The sequence below is a fragment of the Aethalodelphis obliquidens genome, unplaced genomic scaffold, assembly GCF_003676395.1.
Source record: "Aethalodelphis obliquidens isolate GAN/ISIS:26980383/991018 unplaced genomic scaffold, ASM367639v1 scaffold118, whole genome shotgun sequence".
In the NCBI taxonomy this organism is placed as follows: domain Eukaryota; kingdom Metazoa; phylum Chordata; class Mammalia; order Artiodactyla; family Delphinidae; genus Aethalodelphis; species Aethalodelphis obliquidens.
In genome coordinates, this window is record NW_020838062.1 from 2,544,383 (window position 1) to 2,564,806 (window position 20,424).

Genomic DNA, 20,424 nt, shown 5'->3' on the forward strand with positions numbered 1-20,424 from the left:
ACACCACATGTGTGCACACTCACACACACACACACACTCACACTCACTGAAGCTGTGCCTCGAGACTCCCGGTCCCAGGGCCTCCCCACCCCTCCTCACAGGCTCCTCTCTCCACTGCCGACTCCACCTGGGCCTGGACGGGCTGCTCGGGCAGTGGTGTGTGCCCTGCCTCTGACCACAGACCACAGGCCCTGCTCTCGCCATCGGACTGGCTCCCCCTCACACTTCAGTTCCAAGAGACAGGAAGCAAAGACCCGGCCCCCGACCCCATTCTCCTATGGCCCCGCACCTTAAGCCCCCCCACCGCCCGCTTTCCCCCAGACTTGCCCTGCAGGTATTAGCCATGACCTTCCAGCCCCCGGCCACCCAGCAGGAGCTTGGGGGCTGGGGCTCCTTTCGAGGCGTGTCGTTGGGAGGCCCTTGCACCACTTGGAATCTCTAGCCGTCACACCTCACTGTGGCCAATGGCAGCGCAAAGGGAATTAGCTGAAGGATGGCAGCTGGGACGAGGTCTCCCTGGAGAGTCTCCCATGGCCTGCCGTAAAGTGCCATTGAAGGGTCCACCGTGTCCCTACAGGGCTAAGGCCGGGGGCGGGGGAGTGAGAAGAGGGGCCAGCACACTGACTGGTGTCAGCTGAGTGAAATGCGGGTGTAAATTTTCAGTCCTGGGGCTGAAAGGAACACAGTGAGTATCAAACTGAAAGAAGACCAGTGTGGCAGGAGCAGAGAGGGAGAGAGGGAGGGAGGGAGAGCGAGAGCGAGAGCCACACACACAGAGTGCCACAGAGAGAGAACACCACGTACTGAAGCTAGAGAACAAGCCGTGTAGGCCTCGTGAGCCTCAGGGAGGGGCTGGTCTTTACCTAAGAGTTAGGAACCCACTGAACAGTTTGAAGTCAGAGATGCAAGTGCACTCGTGTGTGTGTGTGTGTGTGTGTGTGTGTGTGTGTGTGTGTAACATGAGCACGTATTTTCAGGTGTTTTCTCTTGCTTCCTTGTGGAAGAATTATGGGGGGGCAGGGCACAGAGTGGATGCAGAAAGTCTATCAAGGGGCAGTTGGGGTTGTCCTGGGAGAGATGATGGTGGCCTGAGCAATAGTAGTGGCAGCGTCATAGAGTTGAGCCGATAGGGCAGATATAACGAACCTAAAACATGTGGAGAACTAAGCAAACACTGTGGCTGGTCAGATGTGGAAGGTGAGTGAGGGACGTGTCTCTGATTTCTGGCCTGTGACGTGGGTGTATGGGGGCTCCAGTCACTGTGGCTGAGGACTCAGGAAGAGCATAGAAAATCATGAGTTCTATTTTGGACATATGAGTTGGAAACATCAAAGTGGAGATGACAAGAAGCCAGCTGGATATAAGGGGCAAGGGCTCTGAGGAGAGGTTTGGGCTAGGGACAGAAATAGGGTAGCACGGAGAGCTCCCAGAGCCCCCCCTCCCAGCCTCAGGCCCTCACTCCCTCCTTCCGTGAAGGTTGCATGCCAAGGCTCTCTAATAATTGCCCAAAGCCACAGGAGTTGCCTTACCCAGGGCTTGTGGCCACATCCCTCCAGTCTCTGCGTTTGTCTTCAAGTGGCTTCTCTGTGTCTGTGTCTCTCCTCTTCTATCTCTTATAAGAACACCCGTCATTGGATTTAAGGCTCACCTGGGTCATCCAGAATGATCTCATGTTGAGATTCTTAATTTCATCACATCTACAAAGAGTTTTTTCCCGGAAAACTCAACATTCACAGGTTCTGGGAGTTAGGGCGTGCACATATCTTTTGAGGGACTATCGTTCACCCCATTATACCTCTAGAGCCCAGGACCAGGCCTGTCTAGCCAGACTCCTGGCGAGAGGACAAGATTGGGCATCAGAGCCCACAACCAAGGGCCACAGGGGACCTCCCTGCCTCTGCTCCAGGGGAGGGCCCCTGAAGCTGTGCTGCATTTGGCCCCCTGAGAACCCTGCTCCCTAAGGCCAGAAGCACCCTGAGTGGGGATCCCAGCTTCTCCCCTATAAGCCAGGGGCAGGCAGCTGCTGTCCTGGGAGCATCAGCATGGCGGGGGGTTCTCACTGCAGGCCTGCACTCTCCTGGTCAGGGCCCATTTGAAGAGAAGATGCCTGAGCTCTGGTTGTGTAAGGAAAGGTACCCACCTTGTGCTCAATTCCCAACAGCCAGGGCGGGGATGGACAAGAACACGCCATCCTGCTGTTTTTCCTTGCTGCTTTTCGTCCACAGTGTTTTTCCCATTCCTAACTTTGGGAGGAACTCATCACTGTCAACGGTAGGCATGTTCCTGTGGGAAAATGCAGACCCCAATGCCTACCCTGTGGCCCGGTTTGACAGTCACATGGGGGGACCAAGGGAAAGACCAATGCACCCAGTAGCTCTTCACTACTCCTTCTCCATCTGTCTGCACACCGCTCCTCCCCGACTCCCCTCTCACTGCCCTCACTTTCTTAGCTTTGCCCTCCTGACTCAAGTGGGCTGGTCCCTTATTGGGGTGCCATGGCTGGGCCACATGGTGCTGACTACGCCGCAGGGATCCCGTGGGTCCCAGATGGATGGACGGATGGATAGATGGACGTAAAGTAAAGCCCCAGAGTCTGAGACGTGCGAGGTGCGCAGCCAACACTGCCCCTCCCCTGTCCCCTTGGGGGACTGCGGTGGACGGACCACTGCGACCCCGAGCCCTCGAAGCAGCCCAGACTGAAGGCGGAAGTGCCCCGGGGTACGCAGTGAGCCAGGCCAGAACCCCCACGGGGCGCGCCGGGGCGGCACCGGCCGTCCCTTCCTCCCGCCGCGCCGCGCATGCTCCGTGCCCCCACCCCACCCCACCCCCGCGCCCCGTTCCCACGCCGCCGCCGCCCCGGCCCCGCCCATGCCTCGGCCCCGCTCGTCCGCGCTGGACTGACGGACTGCCGCTCAGAACGCGCCTCCCGAGCGGCGCCCAGCTGCGAGGTCGAGACGCAGCCAGGAGCCCCGCCGCCTCCCGGGGGCGCTGACCCGGAGGGCTTCTCGGAGGTGGCAGCCTTGACCTCGAGCCTGCCCGGAGGCTGGGGCAGGGGGAGGAGGGAAGGACAGCCCAGAGGCCCGCGAGCCGCTCTCGGCAGGTGGCCGAGGGTCCCCCTAGGAGGTGGCGAGCGTGAGCGCGGAGAGCTGCTGGCTGGCCCTCGGGGCCGCCCCCTTCGCCCGCCGGGGAAGGGCAGCCCGTGTTTCCCAGTTTCTCTCCTCTGACTGCGGTTCGCCGCTGATTCTGGGGCTGGCAGGAGAGCATCCCAACGCCAGGCTGCCTGGTAAGTTTGGATTTCGCGCCTCTGCGTGAGGTCGCAGCACTCCTGCCCAGGGGCACCTGGCGAACCGTCCGCAGGCATGGGCCCTGAGGGTGCCCGGACGTGCGCCTGCAGCACTCAGGGTTGGGGGTTTGTGCCCCTTGGTGGTATGGAGTGTTGGCGGGGACGAGCACGCCAGGGGAAGGTACAAGAAGAGGAAGCCAGGGGCCGGACGGAAGGACCGCAAGGGCAAGAGCTGAGCTGGCCGAGCGGGAAAGTGTGCGGGGCTGCCATGCAGGGCCAGCTGTGGCAGCCCTCCCGTCCAACAGACAGCTGCGAAGCACGCCTGCGGGCCAGGCTGTGGGCACTGCAGATACTTCCTCAGGGAGCAAAACTGCAAAGCCCTGCTCGGGGGTCCAATTCTAGTGGCAGGACACAGGCAATAAAGAGTCAACGTTTCGGGGCTTCCCTGGTGGCGCAGTGGTTGAGGGTCCGCCTGCCGATGCAGGGGACGCGGGTTCGTGTCCCGGTCCGGGAAGATCCCACATGCCGCGGAGTGGCTGGGCCCGTGAGCCATGGCCCCTGAGCCTACGCATCCGGAGCCTGTGCTCCGCAACGGGAGAGGCCACAACAGTGAGAGTCCCGCGTACCTCAAAAAAAAAAAAAAAAAAGAAAGAAAGAGAGTCAACGTTTCAAATTAAGAATTACAGAGTACGTTAACCAGGGGGAAAAATGGAGCAAGGGAAGGGAGGTGAGCGGTCGGGCTGCGAGTTTAAGTAGTGTGGTTAGAAGGCAACATTTCCAAAAAACTTGAAGGAGGTGAGAGAGCATTCTGGGCAGAGGGAACAGCCAGTGCAAAGGCAGGAGTGGCCTGGTGCGTGGCCGGAGCAGGGAGAGCAGAGGAGGGCGAGGTCAGGAGATGGACACCCCAGGAAGGGCTGGTAGCAGGTGGCCTCTTTCCGTCCGGGTCAGCCTCTGCCCCCGGAAGGGCAGGGCCTGGAGACACGGGTTTCAGAGTTGCGCCTCAGAGCGCTTTGCTTGGCCGGGCAGCAGGGATGGCCCTGGGCTGACCTGGGGCAGCTCCCAGGCTGGATCTCTGCTCCGGGCTGAGGCTGGGCCGCCCACGGCCTGGGGCCTCCGGCCTTTCCACCAGGTGGGTGGCAGGTGACACAGGTCTCAGAGAATGCTGCGTGGGGCTGAGAGGAGGCAGTTGGGGTCTTGAGGTACCAAACACCAGAGGAAGTTGCAGCAGGAAGGAGGAAGCCCAACCCTAGTGGCCCTGCTTGTCCCTCCTCGCAGACGAGAAGGCCCCAATTCCTGATCCGGCCTCAGTGGGCTTACTAGATGCCTTTCCTGTTGTTGTTTGTTTGTTTGTTTGTTTTCTGTTTTCTTTTTCTGGGGAAATAGCCCCATCTCGTGGTCTTCCAAAGACATCAACGCTGAAGCCCACTGGCTTCTCCCTTTGGCTCTCCCCGTTCCCGCCGCCTCCTCCGCGTATACTCGGCTTTACTTGGGCTGGGCTCAGCGAGCGGCCTGGGAGTCTGCTCCCCTCGGTGGGGCGGACCGGCGTGGGGGGAGCGCCCAGTTACCCTGGCTCCCGGGGCCTTCCCAGCTTCTTGCCCCAGGTGCTGCTCTCTGAGGGACCCTCGCCTGCATGCCCGGTGTCCTACTTCAGAGAATCTGAGCGTCAGGGCCTAGAATCATCCTTCAGCTTCTCCTCCGCTCTGGAGGCCCACCGACGTCAGAGGCTCTCAGGAGAAGCCACTCTCCAGTTCCACAAGCTCCTTCCATATCCTTCCTTCCATTCCTGCTTGGGAGCGTCTCCCTGTTACCACCCCGAGGGAGATCGGGCATTAGGGTCTGTGAGGACAGGGCTTGTCGCGTCTCTTTCCAGGATTTGAAAGTATGCTGCCTTTGGGGCATTAGGTCTCAAGGATAGACACTGCTGTGTGTGAGCACCTCCTGGCTGGCGCCACCGATGGTCTCCGTCTACAGGCGAACCCTGCCCGTGGCGTTTCTCTCGGCAGTCACAGCTCAAGTTTCTTCTCTCTTGGGGGCTTGCACTGCAGCGTGTCTTGGGATGGGGGATTACAGAATAACACCTCTTCTTTTCAGCTTTTCTGTATTTTTCAAAATGGATGGTGACCTGGCAGTACAGTCGTGATAGAGAAAAAACAAGCTTGTGATGTGTTTCAAAACAATTTGATGCTAGTCTAAAAACCCTTGCTGTTATCAGTATTCTTCCCTCCCCACACCTTTAGCTGGTGCAGGTCCCCCTGTGACTGGTGGTGTGTCCCAATGAAACATGTCTGGCCTGTGGACAAAAGGATGAACACTTGACAGCGACGTTAAGTATATTTGCAACTTTGTGCAGCCACCACCACCTTCGACCTCCCAAATATGTTTATCACCCCAAAAAGAAACCCTGTCCTCATGAAGCAGTCACCCCCCCACCCCACCCAGTCCCAGGCCCTGGCACCCAGATCTGCTCTCTGACTCTCTGGATTTACCTAGGACTCTCTGGACATGTCATGTGTTTTATAAGATTTAAAGGTTTTTTTTTATAGCGAGCCACAGGACAGTGGCACTCTGGAGAGATGACAGGCAGAAGGAGGGACGGCTGCCACGAGGGATGGCGCACCTGGGTAGGGGTAGCTAGTGGTCCCTGGGCAGTGGCCGGTTTGAACAGTTTCGCAGGCTCTGGTGCGTAGGACCTGTCCTTGGTTGTCTGGTACCTGGCCACTGAGTGTGAGACCCCGATAGGAGGGTTTGGGGCGTGGGTTTAGTGGCCCCAGAGAGAGGGGCTTTGATACGGGAGGTGGGTGGTGGGGGAAACTTCCCAAGCTTAGCAAACTGCTTGCGAAGGCCAAGGAGAAAGAGTTTCTCGTCATAACTTCAAAAGTAGGTCAAGAAAGCCCTTGTGAAATATTGTATTACATCATATAAATAGAACCATGCATGTGTGGCCTTGTGTGCCTGTGTCTGGCTTTTCTCACTTAGCATCGTGACACTAGGTTCGTCCACACGGTAGCGTCCAGACCATGGTTTGTTATCTGCTCTTCTGTTCATGGACGTTTGGGTTGCTTCCACCTTCGGGCGATTGTGAAGCGTGCCACAGTTCATTCACATGGATGGACGTTTTTGTGAGAACACTGTTTTCGATTCTTTTGGGCATATACCCAGGAGTGGTTTACTTACTGAAGGACCACTAGACTATTTTCCCTTGTAATTCTGAACACTGTCAAGCAAACAGACGAGTAGAGAGAATAGTCCAACCAAGCCCGCGTACCCACCTCCCAGGGTTAGCAGTGGCCTCCAGCTCCAGCTTGCCTTATTTGCTCGGGTCCCCCCCACCTCGCGCGCTCTCTCTCTCTCTCTCTCTCTTCCTCCCTCCCTCCCTCTCTTTCCTTCTGTCTTTTGTATTTGCTGAAGCACTTTAAAGTCACTTCACACGCCCTTTTCTCCCCAAATGGTGCGAATGTGTCCCTTGAAAAGGACATTTTCTTCCATGACCTGGTGCCACTACCCATCCAACACATGGGCAGCAGTGGCCCCGCCCTCACCCTCCACTCTCCACAATGCCTTTGACTCCTCTTTTGTTCACGCCAGCATCTCATCAAAGACTCCCATTGCACTTGGCTATTGGCCCCTTAACTCTCTTTTCATCCAGAACAATCTCCCTACCCAGCCTCCTCTTTCCCCCGTGACACTGATTTGCAGAGGAGACCAGGGAACAGCCCACCTTCTGCATCGGGTGCCTCCCTTGTGGTGCCTTTAACTGGTCTCTCTGTCCCCAAGGTCCTCTATAAACTGGATGCTGGGTCCCAAGGCTGCATTAGAATCAAGTCAGGCTTTGGCAAGAGCCCTCCTGGGCATCCCCACCAAGGGGACGTCCCACTTGCGTCCCACCGTTAGGTTCGCTTCCTCTCTTGTGACCAGCAGTAAACGGGGAAGACATCATGTGGCCGACCCTTCCCCCTCAGGCTTCATCTAATGGTTTTGGCATCCAAAATCTCTCTGATTAGTATAAACTTCTCCATCAGACATGCATTCATTTATTTATTCTGGGCCAGTGTTAACTGACAGCTCATCACAGGTGATAAGGGAATTTGGGGCGATCTAACTTGTTCTGAGGACCCCATCCCCTTGCCCTCTCTCCTGGGGCAAAGACAGGCCGTGATGCCCACTCCGCCCTCCCCCCGCCACTGCCTGTCTCCTCCACTCCTCCGCCCGTGACTCCCGTGTTGTGGCCGCCAGTTGGGTGGACATATCCTTGGAGCAAACTTTCTTTTGCCCCATTGTCTTCCGGCATTGAGGGCTGGTGTGGAGAAATCTGGTTCTGTCCACTTGGTTGGTGACACGCTCCTCCTGCCTTAGCGTGAGCCCCGGGCAGCCTCACCTTCTCCCCCTCCCAGCCCCTCACCCCGCTCCAATTTGCAGCACCATGGCCCTGCAGCTAGGGCCCCTCTCAGGGCCGGGTACTCTCTTGCTATCCCTCCCCCAGCGATGGGGGACCCTCCCTCTTGCATCCCACTAGCTTGGTCTTTCTCTCTCCTTGAGAGCCAGTCTGTTTGCAGGTGAAGGAGGTATGTGTGTTTGGAGTTTTTCTTGTTGTTGTTTTTTTAATTTAATTTAATTTAATTTTTGTATACAACAGGTTCTTATTAGTTCTCTATTTTATACACAGTAGTGTATATATCTCAATCCCGAACTCCCAGTTCATCCCACCACCATCACCCTCCCCCTGGAGTTTTTCTTTAAGAACCCCGACCTCAGGGGGCAAGGGGGCAGCAGTGGGGCTTCCAGGGATGGCTAGAAAGTCAGGATTGGGGTGCTGGTCACGTGGGAGGAGGGCTGAGAGAGGAAGGAAATGAGAAAAAGGAAAGAAGAAACACACTCCCTTGAAAGCCTGGCTAGGCAGGCCCAGCACGAGGAGACAGAATCCTTGTCTGGTGAAGAGAGGGGACAGAAGCTCAGTCTGAGGAAGTGTTATGGATTGAATTGTGTCTCTCCCCGCAAAAGATATGCTGAAGTCCTGTCCCCCAGCAGCTCTGATTGGGACCCTATCTGGACAAGGTCACACTCAGCGCATGGGCTCAGCTCACACCTGGCTCGCTCCGCATTAGTGTCTCTGCGCCCCTGCGATGGCAGCCATGCTCCTGATGGCCAGACGCAAGGTGAGTGGGGCTCCGTGACTGTGGGCGGCATCTCCCCCAGCAGCCTCTCTCTGCCGCTTCCTCCTGTCCCATCCTCACAGCTATTGCCGAGCTCTCCAGGGACCCCCCCACCCCATGTTTAGTTGCTACCAGCTCATCCTGGGGCCCACGGAGGTGAATTCCCCTGAAGCCACAGCAATGGGTTGTTTTAGGTGCCAGTATCTTTTGAGGACGTGTCTGTGTACTTCACCAAGACAGAATGGAAGCTTCTGGATCTCAGACAAAGGATGCTGTACAAGCGAGTGATGCTGGAGAACTACCGCCACTTGGTGTCACTGGGTAAGGGCCTCACACGCAGCCAGGCTCCCGCCCTGTGCTGAGCTGTGTATTTCTGAGCGTCTTTGCTCGTTGGTTACTGTGAGTCCAAGAACACATGCATTTCCCCATCAGGTCAGTAACCTATTGATGCCCAACTTTTACCTCAGTCGCACAGTGTTTAGGTAAATGGTCTGGGCCCCCGTCAAACTTATTTTGATATAAAATCACGAGTTAGCTAAATCTCTTCTACCCAAAAGATAGATGCAAATTAGCCTTGAATATTCATATACATCAAGGCGTACTTATTCCAGTTTTACCAAGGTTGCCTTTTACGTTCGTTTCATGTTCTAGGGTTTTCAAGCATCTGTTCCTTGCATCAAGCCACAGAGAGCCCAGGACATAGAGTCCCAGGACTTGGAGAAACGGGAAAGAGCTGGGGCAGGCTCCCCCACTGCGCCCCTGCCTTCGGGGTTGCAGGGGATCCTTTTGTTCTGTTTCTTCTTTTAAACTCTACAGATTCCACCTCAGTCATCTAACCCCACAGAAGGAGACTAGCTTCTTCCCCTTGGTTGTTTTTGGCCCTTATCGGGCAGATCTGGGGTTCCCCAGGGAAGTTGTGGATTCCTCAGTGGAGTCTGGCATAAGGAACAGAGACATCTACTGTGTTTGATGGTGAAACAGGGGGCTTTGGCTTTCGGGACACAGGCAGCCCTTCAGCTCTGTCTGCTTCTTGATACTCCCTGGGGCCTTGCTCCAACCCTCTGTTTGTCCTTCAGGGTCTCCACACTGATCCCCCATTTCCCACAGGCCATCCCGTCCTGCAGGCCAAATAATAACATCATTATCCTCTTGGGCTGAATCACCACCTACTTAAGATTCACCATGCATGCCTGGCCCCTGTACACTCAGAGCGCCTTTCGTCCTTAGAGGGACTCTGCCGTTTCTCTGGACCTTCCCAGTGGCACTTTCTAGAGAGTTCTTCATTCTCTGTTCCTGAAGATATTAATGCTGGACTGAGTCCAGGAGTGACTAACCTGCTTCCTTTCCATGGACAGGGTTTTCATCCTCCAAGCCTCACCTGGTCTCCCGGCTAGAGCGAGGAGAGGGGCCCTGGGTAGCAGACGTCCACAGGATGGGGACCACCACAGGGATGCAGGCAGGTGAGTGAGGGCCACTTTGTCAGCTTGCCGAAGCCATTGGCAAAGAACAGCAGCTGATGGAGGGTGGCATGGCCACTTCGGGTGGGACATTCTCTTTCATGGCAGATTTAAATCTGTCGTGGAGTCCCCTGTCTCATACCAGCTCTGATATTTCTAGCTCGTTGCCATCTCCTCCCCTCTTGCCCTCCTGTCTGCTGACGGTTATCTTGCTTCTTCTCCCTTGTCCTCAATTCCTGGTTCAGCTCTTCTCAGCCTTGGAGTGAGGGTGAGGGTGAAAAACAAACCTAAATAGAGACCCGGGGAGGGAGTGACACTGCTTGGTGCTCTCTGTCTTTACAGGTGACAGGATGAAGAGCAAACCGGTAATTTCAAAGCAGAAGACTTGTTCAGAAGAACTCGCAGGGGCTGACCTTCAGGGTGGCAACAAGGGCCAGGTAGCCGGGCAGTCAGCGGAAACACTTGAGCACAGACGGAAACATGCTTATTGTCCACAGACAGCTTTCAGCAGGGGTGACCCTCCCAGGGAGAAAGGCCAAGGCAGCTCCCCAGGTGAGGAAAGAGAGATACAGAGAAGTAGCTGCAGAGGTAGACAGGGTTTGGTTCTAAGGCAGCAGGGTTCCAAAGGTGCAGAGAAACAGTTCCTGTGTCAGCAGTGTGGGAAATCCTTCAGCCGGAGCTCCAACCTCATCAAGCACCGGATCATCCACAGTGGCGAGAAACCCTACGAGTGCGGCGAGTGCGGCAAACTCTTCCGGCGCAGCTTCGCGCTCCTGGAGCACCAGCGCATCCACAGTGGTGAGAAGCCCTATGTGTGCGGCGAGTGCGGGAAGACTTTCACACGCAGCTCCAACCTCATCAAGCACCAGATCATCCACAGTGGTGAGAAGCCCTACGAGTGTGGCGAGTGCGGGAAACTCTTCCGGCGCAGCTTCGCGCTCCTTGAGCACCAGCGCATCCACAGTGGCGAGCGGCCCTACACGTGCAGCGTGTGCAGCAAGGCCTTCAGCAGGAGCTCCAACCTCATCGAGCACCAGCGCACACACAGCGGCGAGAAGCCCTACACGTGCAGCCAGTGCCTGAAAGCCTTCAAGGGCATCTCCCAGCTCATTCACCACCAGCGCATCCACAGTGGGGAGAAGCCATTCGAGTGCAAGGAGTGTGGGAAGGCCTTCCGGGGGCGCTCGGGCCTCAGCCAGCACCGGCGGGTGCACAGCGGCGAGAAGCCCTATGAGTGCAGCGAGTGCGGGAAGACCTTCAGCCGGCGATCCAACCTCTTCAAGCACCAGGTGGTGCACAGTGAGGAGAGACCCTACAAGTGTCAAGACTGCAGGAGGGCGTTCCGCAGCGGCTCCGTCCTCCTGGAGCACCGGCGCACCCACGGCAGCCTGCGGCCCAGCGCCTGCGGCCACTGCGGCCAGGCTTCCAAAGGGAAACCGCAGCTTGGCCGGAAGCCAAAAACTCACTGCAGAAGGAAGCTCTCGGAGGGAAGCAACTCAGAAAAGGCACCGGCCTGCCTGGCCCTCTGGAGAGCCACTGCGGAGCCCCGCCCCGAAGACGAGAAACTCCGTCCAGACTCCGCCCACGCCACCGCCCCCAGCTCCTTCTGACGGGGTGCACCGTGGGAGGGCTGGCTTTAAAATGAGGCCCACGTTCCCCACCTCAACCCCCTCCCTTTGCTCGTTGATGCTGCTGCAATGGAAGCACCTAATGCGCCGCAGGCAGACGGGCCCCTGTGCCCGTGCCAGCTCCTGTGCGGTGCGCACGGGCGTGTGTGTGCCGCCAAGGTGCACGCACGTTTGTATTCCACCCTGGAGCCGCTGAAACTGCTCTTGCCCCATGTGCCTGGGGCCTGAGTGCTGTGGGTGGGAGGGAGCGGGTGCCTTCGATTAGGGAGGAGTGGGGGCCTTCACTTCACCCAAAGACTTGTTAGCGTTTCCAGGTAGAAGACACGAAAAGCACTTTAATCCTTTAATAGCTTAATAGTGGGAGGGACCTGAGGGCATTCAAAATTTGTGGGCTCCACAGCGAGGCTGTGGCTGGACTGTGACATCACCTAAAATTCATCAAGAAATGGTCTGCAAAAGGACTCAGGCAACTGCGCGTGCCCGCGTCGGCAGCCCCCGGAGAGTGGCATCTCCTCGGCAGGAAGGCACAGGACAGCTCGCTTCTGGGAGGAGCGGCCCCAGACCCCATCTTCTGGGAGCTCAGGGGATTCTGCCAGATGGCTGGCCTGGGCCCTGCGGAGAGGCTGAGGCCTGGAGACTCTCGGCTTCTCCGCCCCAAGAGAGGAGCCCTTTGGCTCTGGTCCCTCCCAGCTGCCACCAGCTGCCCTGCTGCCTTTGGTCTCCTCCCCGCACCCTGAGCCCCGGAGCTCAGCCCACCTGCTGCCTTCAGACTCTGCCTGCAAAGGCCGCACTGGCCTCTCTGCCCCTTCTCTCCACCCTCAGTGCCTAAAGCTCCAAAGTTAGCTGCTCCCCCTGCAGCAGCCGTCCCTTGTGGCTGGTGCCAGATCAGGAGGAAAGCGGCCGGCTGAGGAATTTGCACAGAGCGTGCCCAGTAATGGCTCTCTCTCCTCAGCTCTCTTTCATGTGACATTTCTTAAAATATTAGAGGTTCAGTTGCTTTGAATGTTTTTGCCTTCAGGGGTAATGTAAGTCAAAAATAGAGATTTAAAAAAAAAAAAAAAAATAGAGATTTTTGCCATATGGAAGTGTCAGGTAATCACTCCTTAAATAAGAATCTGTCCAGCTCTCTGAGAAGGCCTCAGGCAGGAGAGAGGGGGCCGCCCCAGGCCTGACACCAGTTAGCGTGCTGGCCCCTCCTCTCACTCCCCCGCCCCCGGCCTTAGCCCCGTAGGGACACGGTGGACCCTTCAATGGCACTTTACGGCAGGCCATGGGAGACTCTCCAGGGAGACCTCGTGCTGCTGTGGTGGGGGGGGGCAGCTGCTGGCAGGTTCCACCCTGTCCTGCTCACACTGTCCCCAGAGCTGGGACCAGGAGCTCTGCCACTTGCCATTCTCAGCCCGGCATCCCAGTTGGCTCGCCACCTCCTTCCAGCCCCCTTCACCACCGCCACAGGCTGCCCGAGGGCAGGTGGATGTGATGGGGGCCCCCCACTGGGCCTTTGAGAAGAGCGCACTTTCCCTGCCAGACGGGGAGGGCCAGACACCATCAGGAGGGTGTGGGAAAGCCTGGAAATACAGGGCTCCTTCTGCCCATGCTGCTTGGAGCTCCAACTGCTAGGACAACTCCAGAAGTGAGAGAGACAGAGATAGAGATCGAGGAGTTTTATATAGATAGAGAAGTTTTATATAGATATATTAAAATGACTGTACACACTTGTGACTTATGGAAAGTTCCAGAGTTGTAACTTGCTCTTGTCTCATAGCCTCCTTGTGCTGTGCGTGTCACGTTTTCTTTGAGCCCAGAGCTTGGCACTTAGTAAATACTTGTGAAATGAGTGTTGCCCCCTTAGCACATTGAACTCAGGTTCTAGACCACAGTCGGCTCCAGCCTTACCTTGCAGCAGTGGAAAGCATCTGCAACCTTGGGTTTTCTGATAGTAAAAGAAGTATTAGGAGCGGTGTCTTTGAAATCCGTGGTAAGGTAGCTGGGAAGCGTGTGTTTATATGAGGTGCCCACAATGTTTGCTCAGCCGGCGGCAGGGCTTCAGTAAACCAGTCCCCACGCAGGGCAGGGGATGGTGCCTGAGGCCTTGTGCTCGGGCTCTGGTCTCTCTTTTGTTCAGCCCGAGCTGCTTAGGATTGGGGCAACAATTGCTACGTGACAGACCCCGGTAAGAGCATAGATCCATGCGCACTGCTGCCCATTTCCATCGCTCTAGGAAGTGAACAGTTTCGCTCTTATGGGCCAGTCAGTAACCAACTTTTAATAAAGAAGAGTTGTATCTCCCCAGCGTAGCATCATCCCATTGGTTCTACTGGATAAGCTAACTCGATTTTTAATGTGAGTGCCTTTTTTTCACCTTGGACCCACCCAGAGATGACTAGATACTGGGGGCTGGGGTCGTGATGTCCAGTGCTTTCAACAGAAAGTGGACTTGCCGGGAGAGATGCCAGGCACCTGCACTCCGGTCTTGGAGTGCCCTGAAAGGCTCCAAGGTCTCCAAATGCTTACCCGGGTACATGACATTTCTAATAGTAATGCATCTTTGGTTTGTCCGTTCTGCATCTAACCTCACTCCTGATCATTAGATGTTTACTCTGATGCAGGTTTTTTTGGGGGGTTTTTTTGGTTGTTTGTTTTGTTTTTGTTTTTGTTTTTGCGGTATGCGGGCCCCTCACCGCCGCCGCCTCTCCCGTTGCGGAGCACAGGCTCCGGACGCGCAGGCTCAGCGACCACGGCTCACGGGCCCAGCCGCTCTGCGGCACGTGGGATCTTCCCAGACCGGGGCACGAACCCACGTCCCCTGCATCGGCAGGCGGACTCTCAACCACTGCGCCACCAGGGAAGCCCCTGATACAGTTCTGAGTATCGTTTTCTTTTAGATGTGGTCATCAATCAGATGTGCAACAGGGTGTGAACGGGTGTCGCATGGGATCAGCCAGAGAGTGTCTGGAGAGGACGCTTGCATTTTTCCCTCTACAGTGCCTTGAAATAGGTCTCCCACCAGGCAGGGTGGGGGACTGTGATGGTGGCCCACACTTGCTTTCTGACGACGACTGGAGTATAAAAGCTGAGACTCTTGGGGGATGTCCTATCTGCTTTCCAGGCCCCCACCACCACCACCACCACAACATCCCTGGATGCCAGCCCCTTCACACTTCTGGACTGGGCTTCCGCTCCAGAGATGAACTTGCAGGACGCTGGACCAGCCCATAGCACATCATTTGCTCTTTGAAACTTCGGACACTTTTCAAGAGCTGTTTAAGTGCCGTGGCAGTATCTTCACGTAACTGTTAAACTGTCCCACCTGAATTCATTTACTTTGGGTGCAGACAAATAAGGAATGTCTGGGTGTTGGCCTTGAGTGACACCCTCTGGTGGAGACGGCATCTATTGCGGTTTGAAGTAACGGCTAGCAATTGGGTGAAAGGTCTCAGGAAAGGCCGCTGACCTAGACGTGGGGGTGAAGACGAGAGAGCATGTGGGCGCCCCTTGGCCCCTGCAAAGGGAAGGTGGGAACCCTTGAAGTGGAGCTGCACGGGGACCAAGGGCAGCCACCCTGAAACAGCATGGATGGTGTCTTAGGACCTTTGCTTAGATTGCCTGCAAGACTAGCTCTACTTTGTGAAGCTGCCAGGACCCCCCCCCCCTTCACTCCCTTCCTCAGTGGCGGGACACAGTGGCTTTCAGTTGGGGCTGCTAAGTCTACGCCTGGCTAGGTAGCAAGGGGTAACACGCCGTCTCTGGAGGTCAGGGTAGGACTAAGTAGCAGGTGAACTCTCAGGACAGGAAGCAGAGGTCGAGGGACTTCCAGTGGGTTGGAGTAAAGCACAGGGAACGTGTGGTGCTTTCAGGAACCCTAGAAGGACAGAGGGCTTTCTGTAGGGCAGTCGTAGGGTAAAAGGTCATTAGAACCAGAGGGCAGAGAGCCAGGGATGCCAGATGAAGAAGTTTGGTCCCTAGCTGGTTCCTGAGGAGGAGCAATTTTTTTTAAACATGAAAGAATTATTCTAAGATCAAGGAGGAAAAAAGTTGACGCAGATGATAACTGCTGGAGTGTGTGAATTTACACATGGATGACCACCAAGTGTACACACTAGAGTCACCTAGACAGCTCTGGTGCTCACTGGCTGTTCACCCACGGGAATGAATGGCGGCAGCCCGCCACTCACGATGCTTTGACGTGAGCAGCCTCAGATGGCACTTTGGGGAACTCCCACTTGCCCTGGAGTTACGACAAATATCTGGAAAACTTAGATCGTTTTCTCTCATGCTAGCCTCAGTGTGTGCATGACTTCACAACACAGGGGCCCTCCAGGATTTGAAGGTTGCTGTTTCTTCATCTTTCTTGACAGCCTTATAGACGTATAATTGGTGTACAAGAAACTGCACATATTTAAACTGTACAACTGGATGAGTTTTGATGGGTATCCACCTGTAAGACCATCACAGCAATGAAGACGTAAACATACGCCCATCACCCTGGAGAGTCGCCTCGTCCCCCGGGTGCGCCCTCCTTCCTGCCCCTTCCTCCCCCCACCCCGTCCCCACAACCACTGCCCTTTCTATCAGTACACATTAGTTTGCCTTTTCTAGAATTCTGTGTTAATGGAATCATGCAGTATGCACTCTTCTTGCCTGGCCTCTTAGTATAATGATTTTGAAGTTCATCCTGGGTGTCGTGTGTATATCAATCCTTCGTTTTCTATTGCTGAGTACTATTCCATTGTGTGGACGGACCACAATGCCTGTTGAGGGACATTTGGGTTGTTTCCAGGTTTGGGCCTTCACAAATAAAGCTGCTGTGAACATTTATGTGCAAGTTTTTGTGTGGACAGATGTTTTCCTTTCTCTTGGGTATATAGCTAGGAGTGGAATTGCTGGGTCACGTGGTAACTCTGTGTTCAACTGGTTTCCAAAGCAGTCTCAGCATGCCACCTTCGCACCAGCAGTGTATGAGGGGCCCAATTTTCCATGTCGTCCCCAACACTTGTTTTTGTCCATCTTCTTGATTCTAGGCCTCCTGGTGGGCGTGAAGTGGTATCACGTTGGTTTTGATTTGCATTTCCCTGCTGACTAACGATGTTGAGCACCTTTTAGCGTCCTTGTCAGCCACACTCATATCTTCCTGGGCGATGTGTCCCATCAAATCTTTCGCCGCCTCCTCTGTGTCTGTGTCTCCTCTCCTGTCTCCTGTAAGGATATCTGTCATTGGATTTTGGACCCACCCAGCTAATCCAGGAGGACCTCATCTCAAGATTTGTCATATGTCTGCAGAGACCCTTTCTCCAAATAAGGTCACATTCACAGAGTCCAGGTATTAGGACATGGAGGCCCCCATTTAGAGACAGGAACATTCCGAAGCCCAGGGAGCTGGGGAGGGAGGGAGGCAGTGCGCAGGGGCGGCGTGTAGGGTCAGAGGCCATGACGAGAAGAGGATATGCCAAGCATCTAGGCCAGGGTTCCAAGCAGCAGGAGCTGTATCACAGCTGACGCTCACTGCCCAGCTGCTACGTGCCCAGCCCTGGGTGCGATCCATCCTCCTGGCACCACTGTACTGTTTCCATTTTACAAAGGAGGAAACTGAGGTTGACCTGTGAGGTAATTCTTCCGGTCACAGAGTTGGGGATCAGGGTGGGTAGGGGCAGGGCCCAGCACCCAGGCTCTCCCACGGCAGAATCTGCTCACATCACCAAGAGCCGAGGCTCCCTCCCGACTGCTGGGTCCCTCTCATCACCACCGTGGGGCCCGGGCCAGGGTAGGCACATGTGAGGGGAAAGGTTGATTCCTTGCTTTTTCTCCTCTTTCTCCACGAGCAGGATTTCCAGGTTCTCTACCTGACGTGCCCTGGCGGGCAGGTGAGGTGCTCCAGGTACCCAAGCTGCCGGGGTCAGGGAGTGAGCGAGCAGAGAGCTTCCAGCTTTCCAGCCTCCTCCTGCCTCCCTCCGCCTGGCCCCCTGGCCCATCCTCCCCAGCCGCCGTCACCAGCCATCCTTCTGCGGGGCTGGGCCTCGGGGGCTGCCCGGTCCTCGTGCCCGCACTCCCGGCCGGCTCTTCGCCACGTGGTTTCCAGCCTGGAGCAGCTACAACAACCAGCCACGCCCTGCCCCCACCCCGCCCCACACCTCGGCCGACACGGATGGGGTCCGCTGACCCCTTTGGGTGACGGCCTCGCGCTAGGCCTTTCTAGAGACGACCCATCCCGTCCCGGGAAGGCTTACTGCAGGCTTGCCGAGAGCACTTCCTTTCCGCAGAGCCCCAGTGGTGCTAAGCTTGGTGACCGTGAGAAGCGACACTCCACCGTGAGCCCTTCACCAAGCAGGGAGCTGCCCTTGTGAGGGAGAGGCCACGCAGCTCATCAGACTTCCGAGTGTCCCCGGAGAGGAGGGTCCGGTGGGGCAGCACCTGAGGGTCCACAGGGCGGCCGAGGGGGGACGTTGTGCAGCCTTCTGCCGGAGCTCCCCCGTCACCGGCCCAACGAGCCCACAGGCTGGAGGCCTCCGAGGGCCTGAGGGCCGGCGCGGGGCTGCAGGAGCCCTGCAGGCTGAGACCGGCAGTGGAGAGACTGGCAAAGCTTCAGCCGAGCTGCTGGAAGGAGACCTTTCTCACCTCCCTGTCCTTAGAGCTCTTGGGTGAGCCCCGCCCCCTTTGTGAATCAGGGAGATGATTTACATACCTCTCAAATGGCCACTTGAGATGTCTGTAAATCTTTGTAAGCCTAAATAAGCCTCCTGCCGGCCTTACAGCCCAGGAGGGCTCTCCTTCAGAGCCCCGGCACCACCTCCTTGAAATGCAAACCTTCAGGAAGGTTCCCCAGCTCCCCTCCAGGCCAAGAGAAAGCTTTCATTGTCCTGAGGATAAAGGGCAATTCTCCAGCACTGAGGGCCACCCTGATTACCAGAACTTGCCCTGAGCTAGGACGGGCGATCTCAGGAAGTACTGCCTGGCTGGATAAAAGGCTGAGGCTTCCTTCTGGCCTGGCGATCTCATGAGCGGCGGCCGGAGATGGGCATGGCAGGCAGTTGGGTTTAATGCTTAATCAGTAGTGAAGCTGTTTGCTTTCTTTTCCGCTTTCGTGGAGAGGACTCTGGGTGGGCAGGGTCCACGGGGAGGGGGCCTAAGTGGGAGGACGTGGATCTGAGGTCTGGGGCAAGGACCGACGCCAGGCAGAGCTGGGCCCACGGAGTTGCGGGGCCCCGCCCTGCCCTCCTGGCCTCCCTGGGACCGTGGTCACTGTCACAGCTCACCCCTCGTCTACACAGTGGGTGGGCTCACCAAGCTCCGAACCAGTGGGTGCCTGAGGCCCAGGCATTGCCAAGCAAACATTCCTGAAATCCCAGGAAAACAAGAACCTCTTAGAAGCTTCCGAACAGAAGGAACCAGCCACAGCAGAAATGGATTGTCGACTGAAAAAAAAAACCAAAAAAACCCACAACCTAAAAGTTGAGAATTATGTTTTATTTGTGGGCATTACTGAGGACTGTAGCCCGGGAGACAGGCCTTCAGAGAGCTCTGAGGAACTGTTCCAAAGAGGTAAAGGAGGAGCCACGATATACAGGAAGTTTTGCTTTAAAAAACAAACAAACAAAAAACATGTAGTCTAACGTCAAAAGATTACTGCTAATCACAAAACCAGCCATCTCAAGTTAACGACGTGCTTTTCTACGTCTGGGGAGATTCAAGAGTCTGGGCTCACTGAAATCATTCCCTTGGTATGCATCTTAACTATCTAGGGTCAGTACCCTGTTTTTCTCCATCCTGAATTCCCCTCAGGACACTCCGTCGGGAGGGGGGCAACTCTGGAAGCTGGAATCTGGAGACATGTGCAGGTCAGGGGCGCTGCAGCCAGTGGGTCCTGTTCCCAGCCACAGCCACTCACCCAGCAGGGAAAAGAGAGTGAGGACGCAGAAACTGCCTAGCACACCACACAGGACAGAGGCCTCAGGAAAGAAGAGGAGATGAAGGAATCAGTGGTGGGCGGTCACTTTGCAAAGTGTGCGGGTCCATCTCCACGGACGAGGTCATTGTGCTGGAGGGTTTCTGTGTCAAGCTGGCTAGGCTACGGTTCTCAGTGTTCAGTCAAACATCCGTCTAGATGTCACTGTGAAGGGATTTTTTAGGTGGGATTAACAGGGAAATCAGTAGACTTTGAACAGATCGCTCTCCATAATGTGGGCGGGCTGCGTGCAGTCAGCTGAAGGCCTTCTGACAAAAGAGGAAGGGATTCTGCCTCCAGGTGGCCTTCGGACCACAGCTGCATAAGCTGATTCCATACACACACGCGCGCATACACACACGCACATCTATAGATGTCCTACTGGCCCTGTTTCTCAAGTCCTCAGCATGTGACCCTTCTTTGCAGACCAGGATTCACAGAGGTGGTCAAGTACAGAAGAGGTAAGGTGGGTCCTAATCCAATAGGACTGGGCCTTTATAAAAAAGGGAAATTTCTTTCCAATTTGTGGTACTTAGTTACAGCTGCCCTAGAAAACTAATGAAGCCCCCCCAAAAAACCTTAAGCAGCACACCCTCAGACCATTATCCAAAACAATTAGAAATCCACAATAAAAATGACCACAAAGTCTCAGCAACTTGGAAATTAAGACAAACTCTACTATGCAAGCAGTAGATGGGTGAGGAAATGCAAACTGAAATTAGAAAACATCTCCTAATGCAAAGCAAAGAGGAACATTTAATGGCAAACCTATGGGACGCAGGAAAATCTCCTTCAGGGCAAAACTGCAGCCTTTGAGTGCCTTAGTTATTCAAGATGGAAGCTGACAAAGGAGGTTAGTGTTTCTCTTAAGAAATTAGGAAAAAAAGAACAAAAAGTGACCCAAAAGAAGACAGACAGATGGGATTCATAAAGATACAAGCTGAAGTCCTGCGCACACGGTGCCTCA

The 20,424-nt window shown here is 55.6% G+C and overlaps 1 protein-coding gene across 4 annotated transcripts; it reads left to right on the plus strand.

Moving 5' to 3' along the window:
- Window positions 1–2,892: 2,892 nt before the first annotated feature.
- Window positions 2,893–12,055, plus strand: ZFP92 (ZFP92 zinc finger protein). Of its 4 annotated transcripts, none has more exons than XM_027097945.1 (5): window positions 2,893–3,283; window positions 8,306–8,436; window positions 8,628–8,754; window positions 9,789–9,893; window positions 10,233–12,055. In XM_027097945.1, the coding sequence occupies exons 2-5, from the start codon at window positions 8,404–8,406 to the stop codon at window positions 11,498–11,500; spliced, it is 1,533 nt and encodes a 510-aa protein (XP_026953746.1). In that variant the 5' UTR covers window positions 2,893–3,283; window positions 8,306–8,403; the 3' UTR covers window positions 11,501–12,055. The 4 variants fall into 4 exon arrangements, with proteins under 4 accessions (XP_026953746.1, XP_026953743.1, XP_026953745.1 ...); XM_027097942.1 differs by having other exon boundaries at window positions 2,894–3,283; window positions 9,085–9,893; XM_027097944.1 differs by having other exon boundaries at window positions 2,894–3,283; window positions 8,309–8,436; window positions 9,085–9,893.
- The last annotated feature ends 8,369 nt before the right edge of the window (window positions 12,056–20,424 follow it).

Excerpts from the sequence above, each read along its gene's own strand:
- ZFP92 (XM_027097945.1), top strand. The coding sequence starts at position 8,404 with ATGGCAGCCATGCTCCTGATGGCCAGACGCAAG. Across the intron at positions 8,437-8,627 it reads TCCTGATGGCCAGACGCAAG|GTGCCAGTATCTTTTGAGGA; the intron begins GTGAGTGGGGCT and ends GGGTTGTTTTAG. Across the intron at positions 8,755-9,788 it reads CCGCCACTTGGTGTCACTGG|GGTTTTCATCCTCCAAGCCT; the intron begins GTAAGGGCCTCA and ends TTCCATGGACAG.